The 27,542-nt window shown below is 32.2% G+C and overlaps 2 protein-coding genes across 3 annotated transcripts in view; both read left to right on the top strand.

The window, feature by feature from the left end:
• The first annotated feature begins 145 nt into the window (after positions 1–145).
• Positions 146–9,073, top strand: LOC145730444 (uncharacterized). The gene is given in 6 exon segments (XM_081981657.1): positions 146–264; positions 2,471–2,552; positions 2,554–2,652; positions 4,932–5,424; positions 7,520–7,719; positions 8,927–9,073. Coding segments are annotated over 5 exon segments (951 nt in total). The 3' UTR covers positions 7,678–7,719; positions 8,927–9,073.
• An 11,138-nt stretch (positions 9,074–20,211) lies between these two features.
• Positions 20,212–27,542, top strand: part of LOC145731083 (laminin subunit gamma-1-like) — a 38,562-nt gene continuing 31,231 nt past the window's right edge. The window contains exon 1 of one of the 2 annotated variants that reach the window (XM_081982672.1): positions 20,212–20,352. The gene's annotated coding sequence lies outside the window, so the exon portion shown is untranslated. The remainder of the gene's footprint in view (positions 20,353–27,542) is intronic. The other variant, XM_081982673.1, reaches the window with a different exon arrangement.

Here is a 27,542-nt window from a genome sequence, read left to right on the forward strand (position 1 = left end):
TCACCCAATAGGTCTTATGATTTTATAGAGTGAATGCAAAATTTCTGTTTTAAAAGCAAAGGATTTAAGCCTTTTCAACAGTTTTGTGTGATAATGTACTGTTCCTCTTAAATGCCAAATAACCTGTTTTTTTATTGAGCCTAAAATGGAAAAGAGCCATGAAGAATCACTTGCCAATTCAAGAAGGGAAAGTGTCACCAGTTTGCAAGATTTTAGTGACATTCTGGACCTTAGCACTCTGGATTTGGACAACCAGGAGACTTGGTATGTATGCTTAAATTTAACTGACATAAGATCTCCTCTTCGGCTTATTTTAAGAATGGTAATGTGCATTTTGCTGCCTACAGGATTTAATCTATCTTAAATGTATATTAGTGTCTATTTCTGTCATTTGTGCAAGTTTAACTTAAAGAATGTGCTCTTTATTGTCCTACAAATTTACAATAAATTAGTAATAACTATACTAGTACTGAATTTGAAACATCATTTTGCTGCAAAGTTATAATATTATTGGATATTGCCTTCTTACTTTTTTAGTTAAACCCTAAAAATAGGATTTTGTTCTTTTCTTTGAATAAACTGTGTGCTAAAATGTGGTGCACTACGTTTTCCTTTGAGGGTCTGCTAATGTGTTATTCTCTTGAGTATTTTGTTGTTATTTTTCAATAATGTAAAGGTGTCCTCTTAACACCAAGTTTAACCCACTATGTCCACCTATGTCCTAATAATACATTCTAATTCTTCAAATTACAATTACTTACCAAGCTAAAGGGGTACCTAAACCATCTATGGAAAGTTATACTGTGGTTATACACTTAGATACCAATCCTATCACTTTTTATTAGAAATATTCATTACATGTGAGGTTACAAGTAATTTCTTATTATAAATGTAATTACCAAGATCAATATTAATATAAAATAATATAAATTATTGCTTCAGTTTTTTAGCCAGAGCTAAATAAATTTATTAAAATTTAAAAAAAACTATTTTTTTTATTATCAATATCACTGTTTACAATATCTTTTCAATTATTCACTAGATATTAATGAAAAGCAAATTGGTAGGTAAATTTCAAGTTTAAGCTGAAATTAAATTAATTTTATAAGAGGAATATGACAAAAAAACAATTCATTTTTTTTGAACTAAATAAACAAGAATCAAGATAGCATTTTTTTAAAACCTAGTAGACAATGACAAACTTTATAATCTAAATTATTTCATACCTACCTACTGTACTCCTTATTATAAAATTCCATACTTCAACCATTTGCCCAATAATTTAATATTAAGGTAAGACTGAGAGGTTTTTCCAGAGAGGAGTATTCAGTACACCCCACAATGCACAACAATGAGTGACCTGAAATCACAGAAAAATATTGTTACATGACAATAATTGAAAATGTCAAACAATGAAACATTTTAATTTCAAATATTTGTATATTACAATTTTATTTCAAAGTAATTTCAATAATTTCAATATTTTCAATTATTGATAAATTTCAATTTGTCTTACCCTTTGGGTTAAAAACATTAATGTGGGATTTAATGAAATTAAAAAATGGCCTGGCTTGAAAGAAAAAAGAAATATTGCTGTACCCTAAAAAATAGTTCTTATAATGTTTGTGATTTAGTTATTCCTATTGTATAATTAATTATTGTCAGGTTGGATATGTGTCATAGACTTTGATATTTAATTTAATTTTGATCCATATAATTATTTTTCTGAGTCCAGAATTGTATTAATTGAAAATACTAATAAGTATTTTAACAATAAATCTACATTTGAGGAGTTAAAGGTATTTGTATTGGAATATCACTTCCAGCATTGATAAATACTTTTTTACAACAATAAATTTTTTTTATTCCATACTTTAACTTAAGCTTGATGTTAATGGTTCTGTTGGTTCTTGGTTCCATATGGTTTAATGACAGAATAGTTTATACCTACCTCAGTTTATACAAGTCTTAATTAAGCATGAATGTTTTTTGAAGAAAATATCAGCAAAACTGTATTTGCATTATTTGCTGATGAGAGACAACTTAAGGTGTTTATTTTTATCAACTATGACTGGTCTTAAATTTAAGGCTTTTTGAAAATCGTGATTAGTTTCAGGTCATTAGTAGCTGTTATGTCCAGAAAACTTAATTTTAGGAAGTAATTCCTATTAAGTACTAAATTTTCTTGTTATTTACTAAATTGTAGTAAGGTTTGGTTGTTACGTTTTTTTTTAAACATGCATCAATTGTTTTTGCTAATTTCATTTTGTTAACATCTATCTCTTTTGTAATTGTGCTAATTGGATTTTGTTTAGGGTCAATTTAATCTTGATTATGGCTAATATGCTTTTAATTATTTCCAATTTGCTTTTGATCTGTTGTAAAAAACTGGTTGTTTTTGGATTACATTACTGTTTTTTACAATTTGTGTATTTGTGAAGATTTGAGCAACATGGTTGCATTGTTGCAGGTTGTATGAGCCTCAATGTGTTAGTTCCATAAAATGTATTAACACTGCCACATTCACAAGGCCAAAACGACGTTTTTTGAGGACCTAGTATTAGTGATCTAGAGCAGATCTATCATAGTGGTGGAGAGAGCAGTAATCTAACCACATGCCTAGAGGAAAAACAGGGATTTAATAATAATAGTGTAAGTAAAAATGGTTATTTTCTATACAAGAGAGGATAAAATAATGCCTTGTCATGGACAGAAGGATTAAATTAGGAGCCATGCTCCAAGCCATGAAGTTGCAGTTGAATTAATTTTTGAAATATGATAATGCCATTTTATTCTTGTCTTATAAAATATTTTGAGTGAGCAATTTTAATGAAAAAAAATTATTGATAATATATCTGCTCAAATAAGCAGTAAGTACCATCTTAACATTGACAATGGAAAAAAACATTAGTCAAAGTTATAATAAAATCAGACAAAAATTATACAAAACTGATTTTTTTGTATTATAATTCTTGAAAGTTAAATAAATACAACAACAGTGATTAAATACATATAATTGGTTTTTATTTAGTGTCTGTTTGTTGGGGTAACTTATTTTTAAAATTAAGTCATATTTAGTGCCTCATTAAATTTAAATATTATTGAGTAAACCAAAATAGTCCTAAATTGCTTACAAACAAGCTCAGGCATCACCCCAGAGTATTAAAAAAGCATTGAAGTAATAAAATCTTTATTACCTACTTACAAACATAATTTGAAGATAAATAACAGAAGGTCCTTTTCTTTATTTTCTCAGATGAGTCATCTACCTTCAATGCTTATTTATTAGTTTATTACCTTAGTACCTTTCATACTACTTTTTTTTTGTATTGCCATATACAGAATTTACTTATTGATTGGTTTTGTTTGCTTGTTTTTTATGATTTAAATTAATTTGCAAGTGTAGGTATGCAATAAGTGTGTAGGTAATCTACAGCTTGTATCGAAATAATACAGGTAGAAAATATGTGGTTATTGGAAAGTCATAATGTGTACTACACATTGTGTCCAGGATAAGGAAGGCTATGATGGAGATTTTGAATTGATTAGAGATACATATTTAGTTTAATAGGAGAAAATTTGCGTAATTGTGGGCTTAATAAAATGGCATTTAGAAAACCTTTTTTTGTTTGGAGATAATTTGAAAAAAGTGAATTTTTTACGTTTTAATTTTTTGGGATGTTAATATTGGACTACTGGGTGTAAATGTTTTCTGTTGGTTTATGATAATTTATAACATTGGCTGGTCATTATAAATACTGCTATTATTACCATCACCTTGAAAAGGTTAGGTTAGTCATTTACAGTTAGCCCATATTACTTTCAGCATTATTAATAATGCCTGATATTTCCTATTTAATTTGTCATTTTGTCTTATTACTTTGGGCAGTTTTTAAACTACCTGGGTCTTATAAAAAAATGCCCAATTATTTCATTGCCTGCATCATTTATAAGTTTAAATTAATAATAACCATCTAAATAACCTAAAGTATTTAATGGTTGATTTAATAGCATAGGCAATTTTTTATGCATTTTCCTATTAAGGTAAAAAAACCATAGTAAAATGCATTTAAACCATAAAGTGTAATACATTATTGAATTCGGAATAAAAAGGGTTTTAGAATATGGTATTAAAAAACAGAGACTTTATTTAAAAAAAATGAGGTTGTTGGTTCCACAAAGACAAGACGTCGGATTGAAAAACTGATATTGCCATTTTAAGGAGCTTTAAGAAATCTGCTGGGTCTAATATAACGTCACAAAAAAATAAATCATAAAATCAAAAATTCACTTTTTTTATATATCTCAAAAACCCCAAAACAATGTTGACGTTTTCTAAATGTTATTTTATTAATAACACAACTTTTTCCCATTTAACCAAATTTGTGTCTCTAACCATTTTCAAGATCTCCATATCCTGGATACATCGCAGTTTTTTTATTTTTATGACATTTGAAATGTCTTTGAAACCGTTAAAATATATCCTTTCAAAGTGTAAAAAGTATCTTGAACACGTCTGGGATTTCACTTGTAGAAGTTATTAAATCTTCCTGTAAATTCGATTTAAAAAATTGGAAATCGTAGGTTACTACGCTAGTAAATAAAACATTGTACGAGACCCTTGTAAATATTATTATTGCTTTTGGCTTTTTTAATTTTAAAAAGACCTACTCGTTTTTTACTCTAAGGGAGCATTCAAGTTGACGCTCTAGGGGTCGAGCAGAGTGAATTTGACGTCACGAGAACATAATTTACCAAAACACTTCGACAATCGGTAGCCAACAAAGCATAAATTCTAGTTACAATCTATAGAAAGTGTCAGAAAAACGAATTATTTGTATCTTCTGATGTTTTTAGTATCTGTAATATTAAAAAACAATTTTAGAAAATTTTATTGGAAGTAGTAGACGATTTGTTATACTTTTTTAAAGGTACCCCAAACAGTAAAAGAAGAGCCTGAAACTATGCCTACTCAAGAAGCTGTGATGCCCTTACAATTTGATTTGCACCAGCCAATCAGTTTGCACAATTTCGATAGTTTTATGTTTAGCAGCCAAATGAGTTCCTTCCAGAACATGTCGCCGCCAAGTTTGGCCAATTATTCGTTGTGTTCCTCAACATTTTCTAGCCTGATGGAAAACAGCGTGATTAAAAACGACCCTATTCTAAGGGAAATTAGAGACAAAGACTTTATGGAGTCCAGCTTATTACAGGACACGGATCCTCCAATGTTTCAAAGTTTGTCTGAAAGTTGCTGTATTTCCAATACTGACACGCCGGAAGCGTTTTTGGAACGTGTTAGTCAGAATTGCACCTTAAAGACAAGTCAATCATTTACAGATAATAATGCGACGTTCGTTAATCAGGACGGTTTGAATGAAAACGGCGAGAGCAAGAAGGGATTAAATGCCACTTATGAGTTGGGTAAGTTTAGTTTTTTTAATCTGGTAAACTTGACAGTTTTTTTAACCATTTTGCTTTGGTTTTTTTTTCCCATTTTCTATGTTCAAATGATCTATTTTGCCAAGTTGCTTTTAAAATGTGTATGCCAATATAAAATAAGATTAGATGTCGGCTATTTAAGGGTAAAGTTGGTCAGTTTCAGTAATGTGGCGATTACTTACGGACATATAAGAGAAACCATAAAATTTGAGAAACAAAAGTTAATTTGTTCTGACCTTATTTGATTTGAGGTCATGCAAAATGATTGAGACTTGACACGTCATTGCAGCATAAAAGTGTCACATTTGACTTTTTTTTTAGCTACCATCCTTGTTTTTTATGTCCTACTCCTAACGTATTATGCCCCTTAAGACACTGTTCTGCGGCCAAAATGTGGAACACAATAAATCTGTTTGACAAAATTTTAATAATGAGAGTCATAGTTAAGGGTGCGACCTTTTCGTTCGGCTACACTGTATTTTATCTCCTCTAATAATAAAAGTCACATAATAACAAAATATATTACTTTTAATTGCCATATTATGTTGGCATTTTATTAGGTTAGGCAAGCTGCTCTTATCGACATATTTGAGAATTTGCCTGTCTTATTTATAGTCCTTTAATAACCAAGTAATTTCAATAGAAAACATTTATGAAGTAGAATAACATCAATATTATTAGGTGATTCATTGGGTTTGCCAATAATTATATGTACGTCACGATATTTAGTAGATTCCCGTTCCAATACATTAACTTCAGCCACAGTTTATTAAATTATTGCCTCTCCTTTGATTTTGTTATTGTTTACTGCAATGATTGAAGTCACAAAGTCAAGTCGAAATAAAAAAGATCGTCAAGAGGAAACATGATTATTAGTTTTGTCGTTATGTAAATTATTTTAATAAAGCACAAAAAAAGTTCTGCATATTATTTGTTGAGAGCCGAAGTATAAACAGAAAGTAGGCGTACTGCAAAGTTCTAAGTTTTATAGTGCGCCATAATAACGCCTGCTAAAACGAGCTTCAAAATAAAAGTAAATAGTATTTTAAGTATCAAGAACAGTAAGTAAGCTTTACTGATTGATGACAAAGTTACAGAAACTAGACAGGAACTAGTCCTTCCTGCCTTCAAACCAGGTGCTATAATCACTCAAAATTAGACAAGTCGTACAAAAACACTTTTTATTTTTAAAATAGTATTAATTTGTGAATGAAATAAATTAAGTGTCCAGACTGCCAAGGCAACACGTGATGTGACAGACCCCGTTGTACAAATTAGCATAACCCCATTCTGTTAACGGACAATCTTTATATCTATTTCAACTTAATACTACGTAATTGCCTCTGCAAAAAAGATACACTACCATTTGTGGTTACTACCAATTATTTTCAAAGCAAAAAAATTAGCAATATGAATTTTTAAGTAAAATGCAGTGACTGAAATGATTTTTGAACATTGTCCTCATTCACGGTCAGGATATCATTAGAAAAATGACGCTCTTATAAAATGTAGTCAGTGACTACGTTTATATCGCAGGCTGTTAATCCGGCGGTTTGGATTAAGGATTATTCAATCGAGTATTTATCGTGTTTTACTTACATTTGATAACTTTGGATTATTGGAAACGTTCGAAAGATCCGTAAGGATCGAAAAAAGATCACTGTTCAAGCAGACAGAGATGACAACATATTCGTAATTGTTATCTATCAGCAGTGTCACAAATGTTACAGAAATAGAAGAAGAAATAGAAGTCCCAAATCGGTTTCGCATTAACGGAAACAAAACTCAAAAAGTTAGGTAATTTGAATTTGAGATTAATAGTACACACTTCAAATAAAAAGTGACAATCGTCCGTCAAATTAATGTGTCACTGTGTGTCACATCCATGACATGGACGTCACCGTTTCAAACGGATAGAGCATTTCAATCCTGTTATTTTTTGCTATTGACTAGTCAATCCGAATCGTTAATCCGCGCTGTTTATATCGAGGATTATATGACGGTTTACATGATCGGATTGAATAATCAGATTCAATTTGCTCGATATAAATGTAGTCAATGATTTGATGATTTTCAGGCGGGTCGGACGTGAAAAACTCCACATATTCAAAGGATACTGTACCGCCCAAACATGAAGCTACCGGTCGAAATGTTCTGGATACTACTACTTCCGTGAGACACATAAAACCCAGCGCCACCTTTAGGAAGTCTGACCTAAAAATAGAGTTGGTTTGAATGTCACTAAGGATGGTGCAGCGACTGACAATAAAGATACGGGTGAGTTATTTGTATTTTTAGTAGCTTGACACTTCATACTCACCCAGTCTAGTTTTTATACATGTTGTGCTAAAGTTGCGGTTTATTGGTTTGGTATTGCATATACTAATCATAAACAAAATAATTCATGAGATAAATATCGGAAATTTTTATATTTTATTTATTATTCTCCCTTAATGCCTTTTAGGAGGGGCGTATCATAAAGATTTTGTGCCGATATAATCAAACCGTTTTTAAATACCGGGTGGACCCGATAAGAATATGAGTCGGTTATCTATTCTATCATCTGGAACATTTTTCCGTTTAAATTACTAAAACCTTGTGTAGTATTAGGTCTGTTTGTAGAGGCAATTTCAAATTGGTTTCCAACTAAAAATCGGAAAATATCGGCTTTTATTGGTTGAATGCTCACGTGACATTGACATTTCCTGGCTAATGGCCAATAGGTTTCTTAAGCAGGTTTTACACCGCGCTTTGATGTCAAAGAAATTCATGAATTTATTCATAAAGCTGCTTCAAGGACAAATTTTACCAGTGTAAAACAAAATTTTATGTCAAATTTACCTTCAAATAATTTTACTTCAAATTTTTCACCAAATAGGACAGGTTCTATTTTCATCCAACTTATTTGATCAAACTTGCCGTTTTGCGTAATGCCAACTGCCAACAGATAAAAACGAAAAGTAAAGTACGGTTAAAACCAGAGACTGACTATTAGTATTCAGTTGAAGCTGCAGAATTCAATACATAAATACAGTATTCAAGGCGATTATGAGATTTCAAAATATTCAAAAAACCAGAAAAATAAGAAAACAAAGTAGGAATAATCTTCTTGGTTGGCCAAACTGTTTTCATTGACAGCTTTGACATAAAAGTTTGATAGGTGTAAAACGAAATCACATTATGCTTCAAGAAATTCATGAATTTATTTGATGCATAAAATTTGATCAAATAAATGTGTCCAATTTCTTTGAAGTAAAACTTTTGGTGTAAAACCTGCTTTAGGAGATTCTTTGTGCGAACAGACCTATTATAACAGCTATCTGATATATTACCTAACAGCATTTTAAAAAATAAGTGAACTTTAGGGGTTCAAGGGGTGATTCGACCAATACGATTTTACTAAACATTACAAAAGTTTGTATAAACATAAACATTTTTCAATTTTCATACACAGTAGCTCAGTTTTAAAATTAAAAACTTACAGAACGGAATCTTACTCAGAGCATCGAAAACGATTTAAATAATAGCAATAAGGAGACTGTTGAAAACGTAAATCCTGCTTCAACTAAACCAAATGGATTAGTAATTCAGCGCAGAGACAATATGGAACTGTTGAAAAAAACGGTCATTTTCTGATGGAAGTATGGATCTGAATACGCCCGGCCAGGAAAAAATTGATGTTCCAAACAGTACTTTTGTTAAGGACGATGTACCAGTTGATATAAATCAAACCCCAAATTCAATTAACAGGTAAGTTTTGTGATTATGTAATATAATGATTATAAATATATATTAATAAATTATTAATTATATATTTATTATTATATTGATTATACTATACAGTGCGCAGCAAATGTTAGCAAGAAATTCATTTCAAATTCAGACAGAGGTTTTCTTAATTTTTAATCTTTTAGAGAAAAAGTTAAATACGTAGGGTGTCAGGAAAAATATCTACGACATTCCAATTTTTTTCTTCAAATAGAGAGCCATTCTTTTTCTTTTATTTTGGAAACTACATAATATTTTAAGCGTACCTGCTAGAAACGAATGTTGTTGAACGAAACTTTGCTGCTCTGTTGACGAAAGTTTGAAATTTTTTTTTTTGTGATTCTATCCCAACTTTATTTTCTATTATTGAAATATAAACGTAAATAAAATAAATAAACTTTAATGAAATCCGTTGGAAAACAAGGAAAAATTGTGAATTTTGTAATTTTATTTTCAAACATTTTGACTGTCTCTAGCGGCGAAACCGTACAACTAATCAATAAACTTTATACTCCAATAAAAAGCTCATTTCAATAGCTGTTCATTGACATATAAAAGATTATACAAAGTGTAGCAAATAAGCTAGTTATTGACGATTAAACCAAAAAGATGCACCAAAAAAAGTCATGAAAATATGAGTCAACTTGACGCCCTCTAGTGGCCAAACCGGCCAACCTATTAACCCCAGTTGGGGTATTTTTAGAAAGCTCAATTCATTGGCTATCCATTACGTATAAAACTTTACCAAAAATAGCGACTGATGCGAGAGATTCAATTAAGCGAGTTTTTGAGGATTAAACAAGTGGATGCACCAAAAAGTGATAAGAAAATTGGTCAAATTTGACGCCCTCTAGCGGCCAAACCGTCTAACCTGTCAACCCAAATAGGGATATTTTTAGAAAGCTCATTTCATTGGCTGTCCATTGACGTATAAAAATCTACCAAAGATAGTGCAATTACGCGAGTTTTTAAGAATTAAACAAAAAGATACCCCAAAAAAATTGGTCAACGACGCCCTCTAGCGGGCAAACGGCTAACCAATCGATTTTTATACGTCAATCGGAAGGTCATTTCATTGGCTGCTCATCGACATACTAGATCTACCACGACGTAATGCTTGGAAATTTTTTGAAAAACTATTTTTGCAAATGACAATTTTCGTAAGGACGAAATTTGTCTGAAACACCGCCACTATCCTAAGGGGTTTTGCGTTATGTTGGCCAGTTTGTGCACGCGAAAATCGACCTTAATGATTGCATTTCTACAGTTTTGTTACTACCCTAGATTGGGCTAGGTTTGTGCCAAATATCAGATCCCGATTTAAAAAAAAAATCCTTTAAAGATATTAGAATGGTAACAGTCAAGGAAAACAACTGTCAACTTTATTTTTCCAAACGGAAACCTCTATTTTTTATTTCATTTTGGATTCTGCATCGAATTCCAAGTATAACCTAACCTAACTTAACCTAACCTAACCTAACCTAACTTAATCTAAATATTAATTGAGTTATTTTAACTTATTTTTGGGTCACCCTGTATACATTAATTTAACATAAAAAAATCGTAATCAAAAATAAATATTGACGTGTCCGAGCGTTTTCCCAGAAAACAAATCCCTGATTTTTAATAGAATTTATGCGTGACTTTACGGACACAGTGTATGAAGGAATTATGTTCAGTTTTACACCTAACATAAACAACAATTAAATTACTATTTTAAACAGTTTAACATCTTACAACCAAAACGAAAAAAACGTTTTTTTCTTACACCACTGTATGTGTCGTTTCAGGATGTCTGTCGGTTCGGCAGAAAGTTTAGACCGGTTGTCCAGTTTATCCAGCAGTAGCAAAAGTTCTAATAAAATGCAGAGCTTTGAAGATATCCAGGACATCGATGAAAGGTTTTCACTAAGACGTAAGTGTTTAATACAATGAAACTTATTAATTATTTAGTGATAGTTTGCATCAAACGATAGGAAAAATCTTAACAGAATTAGACCCACATAAAAGCGAATTTGCATAGAATGTATCTTACCCAACCTACTTTCTATGTTGCAGACGTAATTATTTAAAATGTAGCTGGTGTTTTATGTAAATTGATTGGAACGGATTGGAAAAGTACGTGTAAAAAATGTATTCTTGTAATGTGGTTAATTGCTTATTTAAATTTTTTACTTAACAGTCAAATGGAACAAAATGTTTGTTTTAAGGTGGTTTTAATGTTCTAACTAATCAAAATTTTATAGTAACGAAACTAAGACACATGTTGTCCGTTTTTCATTATTCAGTTAGGGCAAAAGTGCAAATTGAAACTTAATAAAATTCCGCGTTAAAAATTTTCTAATTCTTCCGAAGATCTCCGCAAAAAATAGCGAAATTCTGGAAATTACGTTTATAATTTTTTCCTCTGTATTTAAGGAAACAACTGAATGACACTATTTTTCTACCACGTGTGACAATCGTAATATAATACAGGGTGTCTCACGACGAAAGACATCGACCGATGTAAGAAACATCATAGTAAAGTCAGCATGTTCATTCCAATTATAGTTATTTACCTAACAAGTGATGATAGCAAACCTCCTTTAGGAGATGCACTATAAGAAGAAGACCTAACAAGTGCGGAAAGTGGTACTTTCCCGCACGAGACTGCAGTTGCCTCGGGCAAGCAGTTAAAGAAAGAAAAGTAAAGAGAAAAGACTTTTCCACACTAGTGCGGTAAAGTTACTTTTCCGGGGTGGAAAGTGAGTACTTTCTACCTGGGTGGAATGTAAAAGCAGGTAATTTTTGTCTTTCCACCTGGTTTACACATAAGAAATAAAGTTATTACATACCTGGTTGAAAATAACGAATATTTCTGTCTTGAGATAAACTACCTAATATCTTGACAGAAATCAAACACTATCCACCTGTTACGGTTTCCAAGATATTGAAGTTTAAAAAATAACCTAACCTAATCTACTAGAATAAGATAGAGCAAAATGGCTTGCTTGTTCTCATCTCAACTTTTTGAGATCTATTTAGTATGTTTCCATGCAATTGAAGGCGTTTTTAAAACGATGTCAAAATTTAAATTTGTTAGAGTTTCCATGCTAATTTTCAAATCGTTTTTCAATTCCGTTTTGAAACTAGATTGAGCTTTTGACAAAACACAGAAACGATTGATATGTGTCATTTGAATTCCAATGCACTTCTTTCTTCATATTCGTCAAGAGTGTCCACCCCACAAACTGGATGATGGTCTGGCACTCAATATTTCATCAAGCATGGTAAAATAGTTACACTCTAAACGGACTTTTCGACTAGTCCCATTTTTACGCTGCACTTTATAATACATGCACTTCAAAGCTTTCCATTTATTTTTAATTTGTGAAACGTTCTTAGTAGTTACAGCTTTCTTTACTAATTCCTCATAAACCAATTGGTAAATTTCTCCATTTTCTTGGTATCAAAATACCGATTGATGTTTTATGTTTGGGAATATTTCCAGTAGAAGTTTACTTCTTTGTCCAGCCAAACATTTCTGGTAGCCATGATAAGGTAAAATGTAATTATTGCTTACTTTATTAGTAACAACAATTAATGAAATTAGAAACAATTCAAATGATAAAATAAAAAATTTTTAGTTATGTTCTCTAACTTAAAGAAGTGAAAAATGACATTTACACGTTGACAATACACAATTGTGACGTATTTTCTCGATTTCAAAATCGTTTTCATTTTTAAGGTGTTTCCATGCTATTTCAATTCCGATACGATCCCAAAAATCGGCGAATCGACCTTGAAGTGAAATAAGATTGAAACCGATTTGAAAACGGGGTTACAAGGCAAAATTCAAAACTCAAACGTTTTGAGAACTTTTTAATTTGCATGGAGAGGTAGTAATTATTTGGTTACATTTTGATAGGGGCGAAAATTTAAAATATAATAAAACAAGTTGATTTTTTTCTGGTAAAAGTGGAGGTGTCATAACGTTGTCTTATATCGATGGATGTCTTTTGTCGTGGTACTCCCTCTATATTGAATTTGAGGTAACGTTTTGACTTTTGGCCTCCATTATAAAATGTTATCTTTTTGTGGGTGGCACATGTTGTGCAGCAACAAGTTGAAACTGTTGAGTAAACTGAACCATACTCAAAACGGTCATGTGATGTTATAAATCATGTTTTAATAGAGAAGAAACAAATAGTAAATTAATAAAGTAAATAAATACATGTATTATACAGGGTTGGTCCATATATTTAGACACCTTGTAGCGACTTTATTTTTGCAGGTAGGGAAAAGCTGCTAATATAAAAGTTATAGGGCTACTCCTAAATCAGCCGGAAATGTTATTCCATAAAATAAAAGACCATAGCAAAGGTGAATAGAAATACAAAGTTGTTAAAAATTTTTATGGAAACCTTGTATATTTTCTGATTAATTGGCAGATCTTTTTCTTCTGATTCCAAAAATATATCATATGTTGACATTAAGTTTCGCCGTTTTCGAGTTAATGAAATATAAAAATTGTAATTTATTACTTTTTAAAATCACAATTGCTGTGAATAACACTGCGTAATAAAGTACGTAACATCGACATAAAGTGCTGTCTGTGGTTCCTTGGGTCCCATATTCGGAAACTGCCATTGGGAGCTACCGGAAAATTGGCATAAGCTCAGGGAAAAAGGGAAATCTGATTTTTTGAGTTCTTGCCAAAAATGTTTCTATATTTTAGCCGGGGAAGACATTTCCCGTCTTTTGTCAAGATGAGGTTCTAGGATAGTCAGGAGACCTCAAAAGAAGCCAACCCAAGATTTTGATTGGGTTACCTACCCATAACCTACTTAAAGTAGGACAATTTAGGCCATTTTTTAGATTATTTCGTTCCTATCAATTTTGACCAATCGCTATCAAGAATTAGTATAACAAATGTAAATTTTAAGTGGAAAAATCACTTGACAACTGTCAACTTAGCTGTCAGCAGTTTTTCCGGAAAAAAAAAATCGAAAAAATTTCACACTCCTCACAGCAACATAAAGAATAGTGTTATCCTTTCTAGCTTGAAAGTTATTGTTCTTATTAATTATTGTTCATATTGTTTTAATTAAAATATAATGTTTATTTAACTCAGGAATAATCTTACCAAATATCCCTCGTGCATGTAATTTTTCCTGTGGAAAAATTGGAATACTCGTTTCTAAGTAGTTTGTTTTAACAAATAGCATGTGTTAAAACAAATTACTTAGAAACTCGTTTTTCCGAATTTTTCCGGAAAAATTAAATGCACTAGGGATATTACCCCCGAATTTCTTACGGATTTTTTACACAGCTTTTTTTCCAGATTTTTTAAAGACAACTTTTTTATTAGGTTTGACCAAAAGGGCGTAGGAAAATCCATATAAAAGAGAACAAAATGGTTAGATAGAACTGCTAAAATATCAAAAATCGTAAATTTAAACCAAAACAATTCTAAACTAAAAATATGCATTTTTACAAACTAAATTCGATGTTGACTATTTTCAATAAAAAAAAGAAAGAATTGCCCCACAGGAAAACTGCCAATTTTCGATTTAAGTCAAAAAAAAGGAAAAAAATAGCTTTTGGCAGTATTTTTAAACGTCGGACATTAATATACCTGTTTGAGTATTGTCCGTAAATGTAATATTAGTGATTATTGTGGGAAATTTATTTTTTGTTTATTTCTTATTTCTTCTTGATATGACCTAATAGTTATTAAAAATAGGCAACATCGAATTATGTTCGTAAAAGTGCATTTTTTTAGCAAAGCGAAATTTACGATAGTTTTGATATTCTACCCAAGTTCATTGGTGTCGGGACATTTTTTTTTTGCCTGGAAGTCCGGCCAAAATAATAAAATTAAATTACGAAAAAGCGCTTAAAATTGATCTAATTTGAGTAGGTTATGGGTTGGGTAACCCAATCCAAATGTTGGATTGGCTTCTATTGAGATCTCCTGACTATCCTAAAACCTCCTCACTTTCACAAAACACGGGAGAAATTTCTTCTCTCGGTTAAACTACCGGATCTGGTCTGGAATATTGCAAATATCTCGAAAATTGCTGATCTAATTTTTCTCAAAGTTTGCGTATTGTTATAGTAAATAACAGCGCATGACGTGAAGGTGCGAAATAATATTTCCAAGTATACAGGGTCAGTCACAAAGTATACCAACTTTCTTAATTCAAACCTAACACCCCATATATTACTTCAGATTTTAGGCGTACTCATAACCCCAATTCAACGATATACGATTTTATAGCTTTATTTGAGAAATGATATAAAAAAATGTTAAATTGTGATCAATTTTTCCTGTGTCCTAGTGTTAATTAAATTATCGTACTACATAAAATGGTTTTTGACTGAGAAAAAAAAAGTAGTAAAAGTAGTGAATCGTAGTTTTTGATTTCCCTGAGCTTATGCCAATATTTCCAAAGCTGTCAATTTCCGACTATTTGGGACTCAAGGAAACACACTTTTGTCGATGGAACCAAACACGACCCATAGTGTAACCAAAGGGAAAAAACACCACGCCACGGTGACGTAATTTAACAAAATAATATGTTTACCAACTGCCAAATTATCTCACTGCAGTCTGGTCAAAAATCAAACTTCTAAAAAAAAAGAAGTGGTACAACTTTTTCAATAAAACGCGAAGCTAAATTTGAGTCACGGATTGAGAAAGCCTGGACTTTTTTACGCCAAGAACTTTATAAAAGTGCGTATCTGTTACCATTTTCTAGGTCAGAGACTTCTGCCAGAGTTAAAATTTTAAAGTAGGCAAGTGAAAACCACAGCAGTCACGTACCCTACGAAATTTGATTTCTTTTGAGATATAACCTATTACTAAAACTGTTCTCTTATACAGGACTTAGTAGAGTAATGTCAACACCACTAGTGGTAAAGAGACGATCATTAATGTATGCCGACGGAGGTTTTGTTTCGCCTATTGTTGCCAATGCCAAATACCCTTCATCTGATTCGGATTTGTCGGACGAATACAAGAGTGTAACGTCCCAGCCAACCTCTAACGTAAGTATATTGTTAATTTGTTGTTTTTCCGTGTGTTTTTATAACATCCTACTACCAGCTATTGTCAGCTTGACGGATCAATTAATGTCAGACTATTTTGACGTTATCAGTTTTGTAAATAAAGAGTGCCAGTTACATTTTAAGAGGGTTTCGGACCTTTAGGCATTATGGAATGTACTGTCCAAAGAATCAGCTTAAACAGTGTTTGTATTTTACACCAATCAAAATTTTATTTTTAAGCTAATGCTGTAGAAGTACAGCACCAGCTTGATATATAATTATTGTAGCCCGTGCCTTAAGTTATAACCTAAAACTAGAATCATTTTGACAATCAATCAACATCACATTTGATTACCGGCATACGTTTTTTTGCTGGTGATTCTGACGCAACAGTCAGAGTCGCTGAACAGAGAGTATAGTCAAAATTTTACCAAAAAATTTATTTTTATTTATTTTTTTTTTTTTTATACTCTCCAGTCCAGCCGAAGTGGCAGTGACGCAATAAATGGTGACGTCAGATTGAAATTCACTCATTTCTTAGATTAGTTCCAAGGTTTTCATTGATATTTCGCGGTTGCCAGCTAGAATGGTCCAGATTCACGGTGATTTAAAAAGTTTTGTTTTTGTCAAGCCAGATATATTGTTAAGTTCGGGTATAGAGCATTTTTAAAAAAACTATTTTTGTTTTTTGCTATCGATAGATGAAGTAATTTTCCCCAGTATTATTCCGCGCCAGTGCAAGAATAGCTATTTATGTAACCAGTTACGAAAAGATCGATTTTGTGTAACGAACGAATGTTTGATATTATTAAAAAAAAGTTTTTTAGAAAAAACTTTGACACCCTGTATCTTTGCATTTGCGGACCCATGTTTGTATGAAACTTTAGCAATTAAATATGCCAAGGAATCACCCATTTTCTTTCGTACATGATATTTAGGAACACCCTGTATAAACAAGAGTGGAAAAATTAAATCAGTGGCGATATTACTTTACTTGAATTGTGCAGGCTGGTGTTGGTAGTGATTCTGGACTGTGTGTGTTATTTTCTTGATGGTAAATCTGCAAAGTAAGGTAAACAGCAATCAACCCTCGGTTATGTCACATGAAACATCTATCAGTCGCAAAATCAGCCGCTGTTTGCCCTCATTGTTTAGACATTTTCGGTCACCGAAAATATCAAAATATGCAAAACTCAAATACAACCAGCACGAAATAATAACCTAATCGATACATTTAAGTTGCAACGGGAAAAGTTTGAAGAAACTGTCAACTAACACCAAACAACCAAAATTATGAATTTTTGAATGGCGTTGCGGACAGCGTCAACGCCGAATTTTAATGATTATCAATCAGATCAGATATCTCAATCAATCATCGATCAATATCTATCAGATTGTTTTCTGATTTGTTTCGATCAGTTTACAACTAATAGACAAGGAACGACAATTATTACGTCACTGCCGCTAGCCCTGAGTCAGATTAGGATTTTAATGATGAAAACATTTTTGTAACAGTCTAGCAAATTAAGGCTAAAGGTTCTCACCCACTTGTCCGTCACGGCACGTTACGAACCGTACCGTAAAAAAGTAGAACAGGATCAAAACCATGCAAATAAATGGATCTCCGCTCACTAGTACGGAAAAACGGAGCCATATTAATATATGGCACCGTCCGTTGACGGACAGCAACCGCCCGTGCCGTAACGGGCTAATGGGCGACAAGCTTTATTCACTTGGTGCAGAGGGTATGGTGAATAAGTATCAAGAGTTCTCAGAGATTCTGTTCTTTATTTCAGTCTGGCTATTTCAATATGTAGGAATAATCGTGGACCGCTATGAATGAACAGTAATATTAAGTGTTACTTTAATTATATTCTACAGGGTGGTCCAGTTTTAAATGTCAATAATTCACCATTCGAAAGCCCATCAAAAAATAAGTTAACATACATTGTCATTTTCCTGAAAAATGCTTCCCAAGGAAAATACAGTCCATACATGTTCAGTTTAAAGAATCGGTTTCTTGTCATAACTGTCAGACCGCTGGAGCAATTTTAATCAAATTTAGAACAAATTCATAAGAAATTAATTCTGATGTTAATGACGTTTGTCGAAACTGTCCAGTGGTGGTGGAAAGATGGTTTTCATTTTTACTACGTCAATGGATATTTTTCAAAAAATTTTATATTTTTTTACTTTACTTGTTCAATTTGACAAAGTAAGTATCTCTTATAAAATTCTGATTTGAAACTTTGAGTTATTACGTTCAAAGACCCAAAACCAACCCAACCCAACTTAAAAATTGTCTTGAAAACGGTGAAAATTGACTTAAGAAACTTAAAAAATGTCTTTGTAGCCAGTTTTCATAGTTTCAGACAAATTGAAAGACTTTAGTTTTGAAATTGACTTAGAAACCAGGGAATTTACTTTGAAACGGTGAAAATTCTTGAGAGGCTTAAAAATTGTCTTTGTAACCAGTTTTCAGACAAATTGAAAGAATTTAGCCTTCACAATTGACTTGAAAACTGTGAAAAATTGACTTGAGAGACTTAAAAACTGTCTTTGTAGTCAGTCGTTATAGTTTTCAGATAAGTTGAAAAACTTTAGTAGGGAAAATTGACTTGTAGCATGAAAAACTACTTTATCTAGAATTTTTTACTACAAATTCATACATTTCAACCTTGAAAATTAACTTGGACACCAAAAAGTGACTCTGACCGAGCTCTGAACCAATGAAAAGTGACATCAGAAGCTTAAATTTTGCATTTGAAGTAAGTTTCATAATTTGAAAATACATTTCAATATTTTAGTATTGAAAATAGTCTTAAATACAGGATATTGACATTAGATTCATGAAAATTGACTTGAAGACTAACTTTTCAGGTTTTTTTACTTTGCTTTTCATTTTCTTAGAACTTTGGGCTATTTCTAGGGCTTCAAAAACTTTTTTCAGCTTGGAAAATCGAGTTTTAGGGTTATCTTCATCAAGTTTTTGACATAGCAGAATTAAAAAACTATGTTTACATGGTCCATAGCCTTAAATATGCCATTTCAAGCTTTGTCAGTATTAAATTGACTTCTAGACGCTTCACTGTGCTTTAAGACTGAAAAATCGAATTTTAAAACTGTTTTTTATACTAAAAGTAAAGATTCAGACTCTTCATTAATGAAGTAAACAATTTTGACATTAAATGCTACGATATCAAGTCTTAAACACTAATTTTTAGAATTAAATTAGTCCGAAAATGTCCGAAAGTGTAATTGATTAAGAAAAAAGTTTGAATTGAATGATCAGTTTTACACTACCTATAGTCTAAAAAATTGAACGCCAGTAAACATTAGTCAAAAAAAATCCTGTTTTTTGACTATTTTCAGTGTACTTGTCCCCAATTTGATCAAAATTGTTCCAACGGTCTGATAATTGTAGCAAAAAAAATTATTTACGATTTTAAAACTGAATTTTGGAGGTCTGTGTCTTCCTTAAGAAGCGTTCTTCAGGAAAATGCCATAATGCATGTCAACTTATTTTTTGATGGGCTATCGATTGGTGAATTATTGACATTTAAAACTGGACCACCCTGTATATTAAGTTGTTAGGTTAGAATAATTATAAGTAGGGAATTGTAGTTTTTTTAACAAAACTGATGTATTTGAGAGTTTAGGATGACATAACGAATTTTTTAGGTTTCTCTGGAATCTTGGACTTCTCCCAAAAACACAACAACGGTGAACAATGACCTGACAAAAACCAAACCCACTCAACGCGCTGTTTACACCATGCCCAGCGTTAAACCAGCTTTGCATATGCCGAACAGTACTCCAGCCGCTACCTTTAATAACACAAAAACGCTGAAAAATACCGCAAATACGGCGACCGGTCTAGCTGGGTCGAACCAAAATTTGCATAAGTTTGCTGGAAAAATGGAGTCGCCTCCATCCACGTACAGCAATTTGAAAACGATGAGCACCAAACTGAAAGGATCGTATACCAGCTTGAGGCCGATTAGCGCTAATTTACCGGTGGCGCCCCCACTTTTAAATGGTACGCACACTGTCACTAGGCCGGGAAAGAATGCAGATTCCAATACTGTCAAGACTGTGGTCAAGTCCGCGGTAAGTTTTTTTTTTCCTTACTGTTGTTACTTGCTAAAGTATGGTTGAAATTTTACCTTTTGAGAATTACATCTTTGATACTCGCATATCAAACATATGAACATCATACTGTGTAATTTAAAACGTTGTCATTTACTGTCGCTTTGATTTAAATAAATATAAAAGTTATAAAAACGCCGCGTTACAATGAGCAAGCTAATCCTAAATGTGCTGTTTTTTTACGAGCACGGAAAGAAACGTTTTAAGATGTTATACCGATTGAATACTCCAATGTGTATGCTAGAGCATCGACGGGCTTTAAAAATGAGTACTGCTATCCTATGCCGCATAAAAACGGCTGGAACTTAAGCTGACGACTTCTATTAAACCAACATTTCTAAGAAAATGTCGGTCATAAAAACCAAAATAACTACATTTATTAAGAACACAATGAGAGATCAAAATAATGTATTCTCTTAATCAGAATTATTATGTAGGATTGGAAATGTTGCAAAAAGAATTATTGTACAAAGTTGGAGAACATTTAAAAACTTTCAGGGCCATTTCTGCCTTGCAACTATGATGTAAACTATTGGTTTTAAATGGAAATAGACCAGTAACTATAAATAGCCACAGAAAACTGTCTCCGACTGGAAAATCAGTCAGTAATCCTATCAAATTCAAAAATTTTGTTAATTATCAAGCCGTGATTTATGTTGACATCCTTCTGACGGAACCAGTTTACCCTAACATCATCAATGCTGACGGCAATAGAAGTAGGTGTCCATATTCAGATTAGTATGGAGTACGATTTTATACGCACTGTTGAAAAACTGTTGATAAGTCAGAAACTAAGGTTGAAGTTAGGTATAGGAAGAGTATACATAGAATTGTTCTAAATTTAATGTTCTTTTATTACAAACATGTGGTTGCATTTAAAAAAACGAACTTCTGGCAGTTTTTCTATCTATCCGACTGAAAGGTAAATATTGACCACCCTGTAGGTTTTTTCATTTTTAGTCTTTGAACTTTTCAACCATGTGGTATTGTCTAACTGAGAACAAAAGGTCACATAAGCAAACCTTTCAAAACTTGGAAATTTAATTAATGTTTAGATTACCGTTTTGCTGACAAATTTACCATTTTTATGAAATATCTAAAAACGGTGCAAGATAGGTATAGGGAAGTATTAACATTAATTACTAGCTTTCTTGCGCGGAATTCAAAAATGAGAGTAGAAACAGGGTGTTCCATTTGAAAATCAAAAGTTGTTGTTCTTTCCGGATGATCTGGCAACACCGCAAAGTTCAAAATATTTTAGAAAGAAAATTTGGACCCAACCTAGGCTACACTCCAAATGGGCCTATCCCACATATCATAAATCTTTGTTTTAATGACTGGAATCGAAAGAATAGGATCAAAAATAGCTATTTATGTAACCAGTTACGAAAAGATCGATTTTGTGTAACGAATGAATGTTTGTAGGGCGAGCGCAGCGAGGTCCTACAATTTGAATGAGTTACACAATAAGACATTTTCGAAACGTGTTGCATACGTAATTTTTTCTAATTTTGACCAAAAAGCGGTAAAAACCATCTTTTAAAGTGATTTAACACAAATATTCACTTTCATAGCACCTTGTATAAACAGTGACAACGACATGTTATGATGGATGTCGCCCATATGTTTCTACGGAAATGCATAAAAACAGGGAGTGATGAAATGAACTTTTCGTAACTAGTTACATAAAGTGATCACTTTATAAGCCATAATTAGAAAAACTAATTTTTCATATTCTTGAAGAAAAAATTATGGTCGTAAATGTTCCTACATTAGTTTGAATTTGTCCATTAAATTTAAAAGATCTGTTTTGGCGCGCATGTGACGTACGTAATTCTGGGCGATTTTATTGGCTGTTGCACGCCATCTGTTTCACTTCTTGTCGCTGATTGGTTGATAGTGTAGTACGTCACCGGCGGCGGGCGTTTTAAACATGAGATTAATGTAGTTTTTATCATCTTTTTTTTTCTATTTAGACTTAATATTTTTGAAAACAAAAAAATACGGGTATAATATTTTCAATCCGTCTTTGTAGTTATGAAATAAAAAAAAATTGTGGAACAGGCCCATTTCAACGAAACATATTGAGTCGTTCTCTAGATACTTCTAATATACCATCAACGTGAATCACCCTGTACTATATGTACAACTAGATAACGATAAAGACAGGATAATTCACAAATACGAAGTATTATTGAATAAAATTATAATTAAAATCCAATACAAATCAAATCAAAAATTTGCTATATAATTTTTTGATTGGACACCCTGTACAGGGTGCTGCATTTTCGATGGTTTTACGGGGTACAGAGAAAACGGTAATAGATAGAAAAAAAGTAACATACGTGTTCTGATATCTTTTTCTGAGCTGAGATGACTGGCGAAAAGTGGGCTGCGCAAACTTCTTTTGTTTCAAAGATACGAGGGGTTTTTGAAAAATGGTAATTTTGGATCCTCCTCTGTATTTCATTTGCTATTAAAGTTATCAAAAAAGGAAAAACGGTTTCCGTTAGAAGTTTTGACGTAGAATCCAATGGCGTAGTCAGTTTTTTTCTATTACGTTTAGTTTCTGACATATGACAGTAAGTTATATTTTTTAAATGGAACACTATATATTTTTAGGTCATTTAATTCTGTTGATTTTTACTTTTTCAACGGTGTATTAAAACATATAAGTTCGTAAACGTTAATCTTGGTAATTAGAAAAAAACGCGTTTCCTTAACAAACAAGTGCTAAATAATATGTATAAAAATACCCACAGTCGAAACCAAATTTGTCTATATTAACTTAGATTTTTAATAAGATTTATTAAAAATATTTAATTTTCTGATGTGTTAGTTTATATGATTTCCGATTTTGTTTGGAATTTTAGATATTGGCCTTTTTTTAGCTTAGCAAAAGTCTTTTTTTAAAATAACAGGATTAACCTCTACAAACTTATATGTTGTAATACACCGTTGGAAAGGTAAAAATCAACAGAATTAAATGACGTAAAAATATATAGGATGTTCCATTTACAAAAATGTAACTTACTGTCATATGTCAGAAACTAAACGGAATAGAAAAAAACTGACTACGCCATTGGATTCCACATGAAAACTTCTACCGGGAAACGTTCTTCCTTTTTTGATAACTTTAAGAGCATCTGAAATACAGAAGAGGTTCAAAAATTACCAATTTTCGAAAACCCCCCGTATCTTTGCAACAAAAGAAGTTTGCGCCGCCCACTTTTCGCCAATCATCTCAGCTCAGAAAAAGAGATCAGAACACGTATGCTACTTTTTATCTATCTATTACCGTTTTCTCTGTACCCCGTAAAACCATCGAAAATGCAGCACCCTGTACATGCATTATCAGTGTGGTATGGCAAATTAATGGGCTTGCGGTCTACGATCTCGTCGAAGCAGTACTTCCCTTTAATGACTATTAAAAAGGCTCATAACACACTAGTAATGTAATAGTCTATTATCTACAATCAGCACAAAAATTAGTCATTTTAGCTTTAACTTCGATTTATGTAATGAGCGATTTTACCGCACTAGTGCGGTAATAAGTGTATTACTGTCCTATTGTCGTATTTTACCACACTAAAAAGCAATTTACTAAAATTAACTGAAGCGGGGGAGTAACGATAAAAGACCATTTTTCTCCGAAAAAAGTTGATCGGAACAGTTGTTTGCTCTTTGTTTCTATAGACAAATCTACCGCAGTGTTAACGCAGACATTGGCATCTCGCTTTAACTACTTGAAGTAAAGGGAATGCTATCGCACAAGTGAATACGACGATGTTCCTAGTGTGATGTGAAACAAAGATTCAAGATTTTAGCGTTGTACTTCGAACAACAATATTTTAACCCAAATTAGGACTTGGTTTTTTTAACTAAATTGCATGATTTTTTTCTATTAAATAGCTGGAAGTTCAGTAAAAGTTGTCACCAAAAAAGTTTTGCAGGTAGGAGAACTTGAAAAATATGCTAATTATAGTATTTTTTTAAGATGTTTCTAACGTTTTTAATTGACGTACTATTAAAATTATACTTATTGACTTTCGCACATTCTAGAAAGTCTCTCCCATAAGACGTTTAGCTTTACCAATGCCATTAAAAGCAAATAACGCTTCCAGTATTATGATGGACTATCTATCCGTTATCGCCTGAGTTCGACGATCTTGTTTAGACTTGCTAGAGTAAAACAACAAAGTAACCTAGTTGTCCCGTTTTTCATGTCTAATCGTGTTGCGGCTTAGGAGAGGTGAAGCAGCAATTCCAAATGAACATGTTTAGTTTTTTACGGTCCTTAAAACCCAAAAAATAACCGAAACACAAAATTTTGGATAAATTTTAAAAAAAGTCGAATATCTCGAAAGAGTTACAGTTACAGAAATTTCGCAAGACACGAAAAATGTTCAGAATGATTTTCAGCGCCCAGAACCGGGTACCCGCGGTTGCAATTGGCATAGCATTAGTTTCAAATTCAACTGATTTTTGTTTTGTTTTTTAAATACTTTGCATATGTTCAATCGTGTTGCGGTTAGCACGAGATGAAAGAACAGTTCAAGACGAACATTTTGATCTTTTTATAACCAGGTTCATAAATCTCAAAAAATAACCGAGATACAAAATTCTTAAAATTTTGGGTTCAGTTCATAACTTACAGAAACACAACACAACATTTTCAGCTTTTTACAGTCCTTGAAATCCCAAAAATGGCGAAGATACGGAATTTAAAACACATTTTGTGCAATTTCCAAAAAAAAAGTACAAAAAGTCGAATATCTCGGAAACGGTTAGGTTAGGTTAGGAAACGGAAATTTTACAAGTGACCATAAATATTCAGAATGCAGCTTCTAAATTCGAAGAAACTGTGTAAATGTTTGTAGTCAATAGACTCAACTACTTTAGCCTTCTACATAAATAATACTTTTTTAACAAAAACGTCGATCCAAATTCATAATTATTACAATAAGAACATTTTTCCTAGTCAATGGATATTTATCATTCTTTCATAATGAATTTGGAGGCTATGGTGCTTATCAACCTTGTATTGATATAATAATACTTTCATATAAACTTCGCGCCATCTCAACTGGGACAGTTTTTTGGGTAATTTTTAAAACTATGCTATTTCGAAACCAATCAACCGATTTTGATGCGATTTGGTCTGTCATTGACCTTCATTTATTTAGTTTCGGCAGATGGGAAAAACTTTGAGTTCAATAAACTATAACTGTACTATACGTGCAAAAAAGTTAAATTGTCAAGTAGTCCCCAATTAATTATTTGGTTTTATTTTAACACGGAAAAGTGTTTTGTTTTGGTCAATATCTCTGGACGTTTTTGGCCGTTTTCTAATTAACGTCCTGTGTCTCAAGAAATATCGATTTATTCGACAAATGCGACATAGCAACATTTTTTATTTATGAGAAGTCTCCGTTTGGATCATAGAATTCCGTCTAAATTTGAAACCTTATTTATTTACTAAAATTCGCAGAGATGTATCACCAATATGTAATATTTCTTTAACTTTAAGCTCTTGATTTAGGCTCTGGATGGTTACATGTTTCTCTAAAATAAATACAACAAATTAAAAATTCAATAAGACATTCTGAGTGATGCTGTAGTATCTCACATCTCATTTTCAGGTTGCAATCCACTTATTTGATTTTAAACCCGCTGGAAAACATTTTAGACGCTTATTTTATTTTTTCTATGACTTTATTATTAATATGTTTCAATAAATTTTTATGAAAAATCTATAATGCTCCCCAAAAATCTTAGTCTCTGGAAACAATGAAATGTTAATAGATGTTTCTTACAAAAGTAGATCTATTTTACTATTATTAACATACTATCGTTGTACATATCATATAATGTATTTCGAACATCCATTTTAATGCTTTCAGATAAATCAGTGGTCTTGGCCCGTCGATAACGTCTCGATTTACGTTTTCTAGGTGAGGAAATCATAACATTACTTGCTTGCTTTATCCGAATCTGCTACCTTCTAGTATCAAAAAAAAATACATCAGTAAAAACCAGCCATTTGGTTTTTCCTAAATTCGGAATTACTTGCTATTGCAGTATTTTTTTAGAAAATGCCTGAAAAATTCTCCACAGGCAAGCCCAGCAGTTAATTCTTAACCTTTGTGAATATTTTGAATTGGAAAAAACCAATGGAGGACCTTTAGAAGCTTTATTATCTGTTCAGGAAGAAAATAAGAAATTTTAAGACCTTACATATTCTTACTGATGTATTTTTTTTGATACTAGAAGGTTGTAGCTGTTTTGAAAATTTCCCGTAAAACTGTTTATTCGATTCGGAAAAAACAAGCAAGTAATCTTATGATTTTCTTACCTAGAAAACGTAAATCGAGATGTTATCGACGGGCCAAGACCACTGATTTATATGAAAGCATTAAAATGGATGTTCGAAATACATTATATGATATTATTACGGTCTGGGCCTACTATGCTCGATACTTCTTACCGAGCGCTCGCTTCGGGATGAAACCGATGCGCCGCAATATCTGGCCGGGCGCGTATTAAAGTAGGCCACAGTTAGGAAGCGCTACCTGGAAGATTCTTGAATGGTCAAGGCAACCCGCGAAGCGTTTCGCGGTCATTCTAGAACGTGGTTTGCGAATATAAAAGACGCGGTGTCAACCGCAGTAGCAGTGAATTTGGGAACGCGGTAAAGTTTAAATAGCGGAGTAATTGTGGAATTGTAGTAGTGTTTTTTTTTTTAGTAGCTGTGTTAATTATTGTACGAAGTGTTTTGAAGTGTAAATAAATTTATTAATTGTTGAGTTAAATTGACTTTGTGTGAACCCACGGGAAAATCGTAACAATATGTACAACGATAGTATGTTAATAATAGTAAAATATATCTACTTTTGTAAGAAACATCTATTAACATTTCATTGTTTCCAAAGACTGAGATGTTTGGGTTGCATTATAGATTTATCATAAAAATTTCTTGAAACATATTAATAATAAAGTCATAGAAAAATAAAATAAGCGTCTAAAATGTTTTCCAGCGAGTTTAAAATAAAATAAGTGGATTGGAACCTGAAAATGAGATATGAGATACTAAAGCATCACTCAGAATGTCTTATTGAATTTTTAATTTGTTGTATTTATTTTAGAGAAAC

Source organism: Ips typographus, linkage group LG6 (genome assembly GCF_016097725.1).
Source record: "Ips typographus isolate SLU linkage group LG6, UJ_Ityp_2.0, whole genome shotgun sequence".
NCBI lineage: Eukaryota > Metazoa > Arthropoda > Insecta > Coleoptera > Curculionidae > Ips > Ips typographus.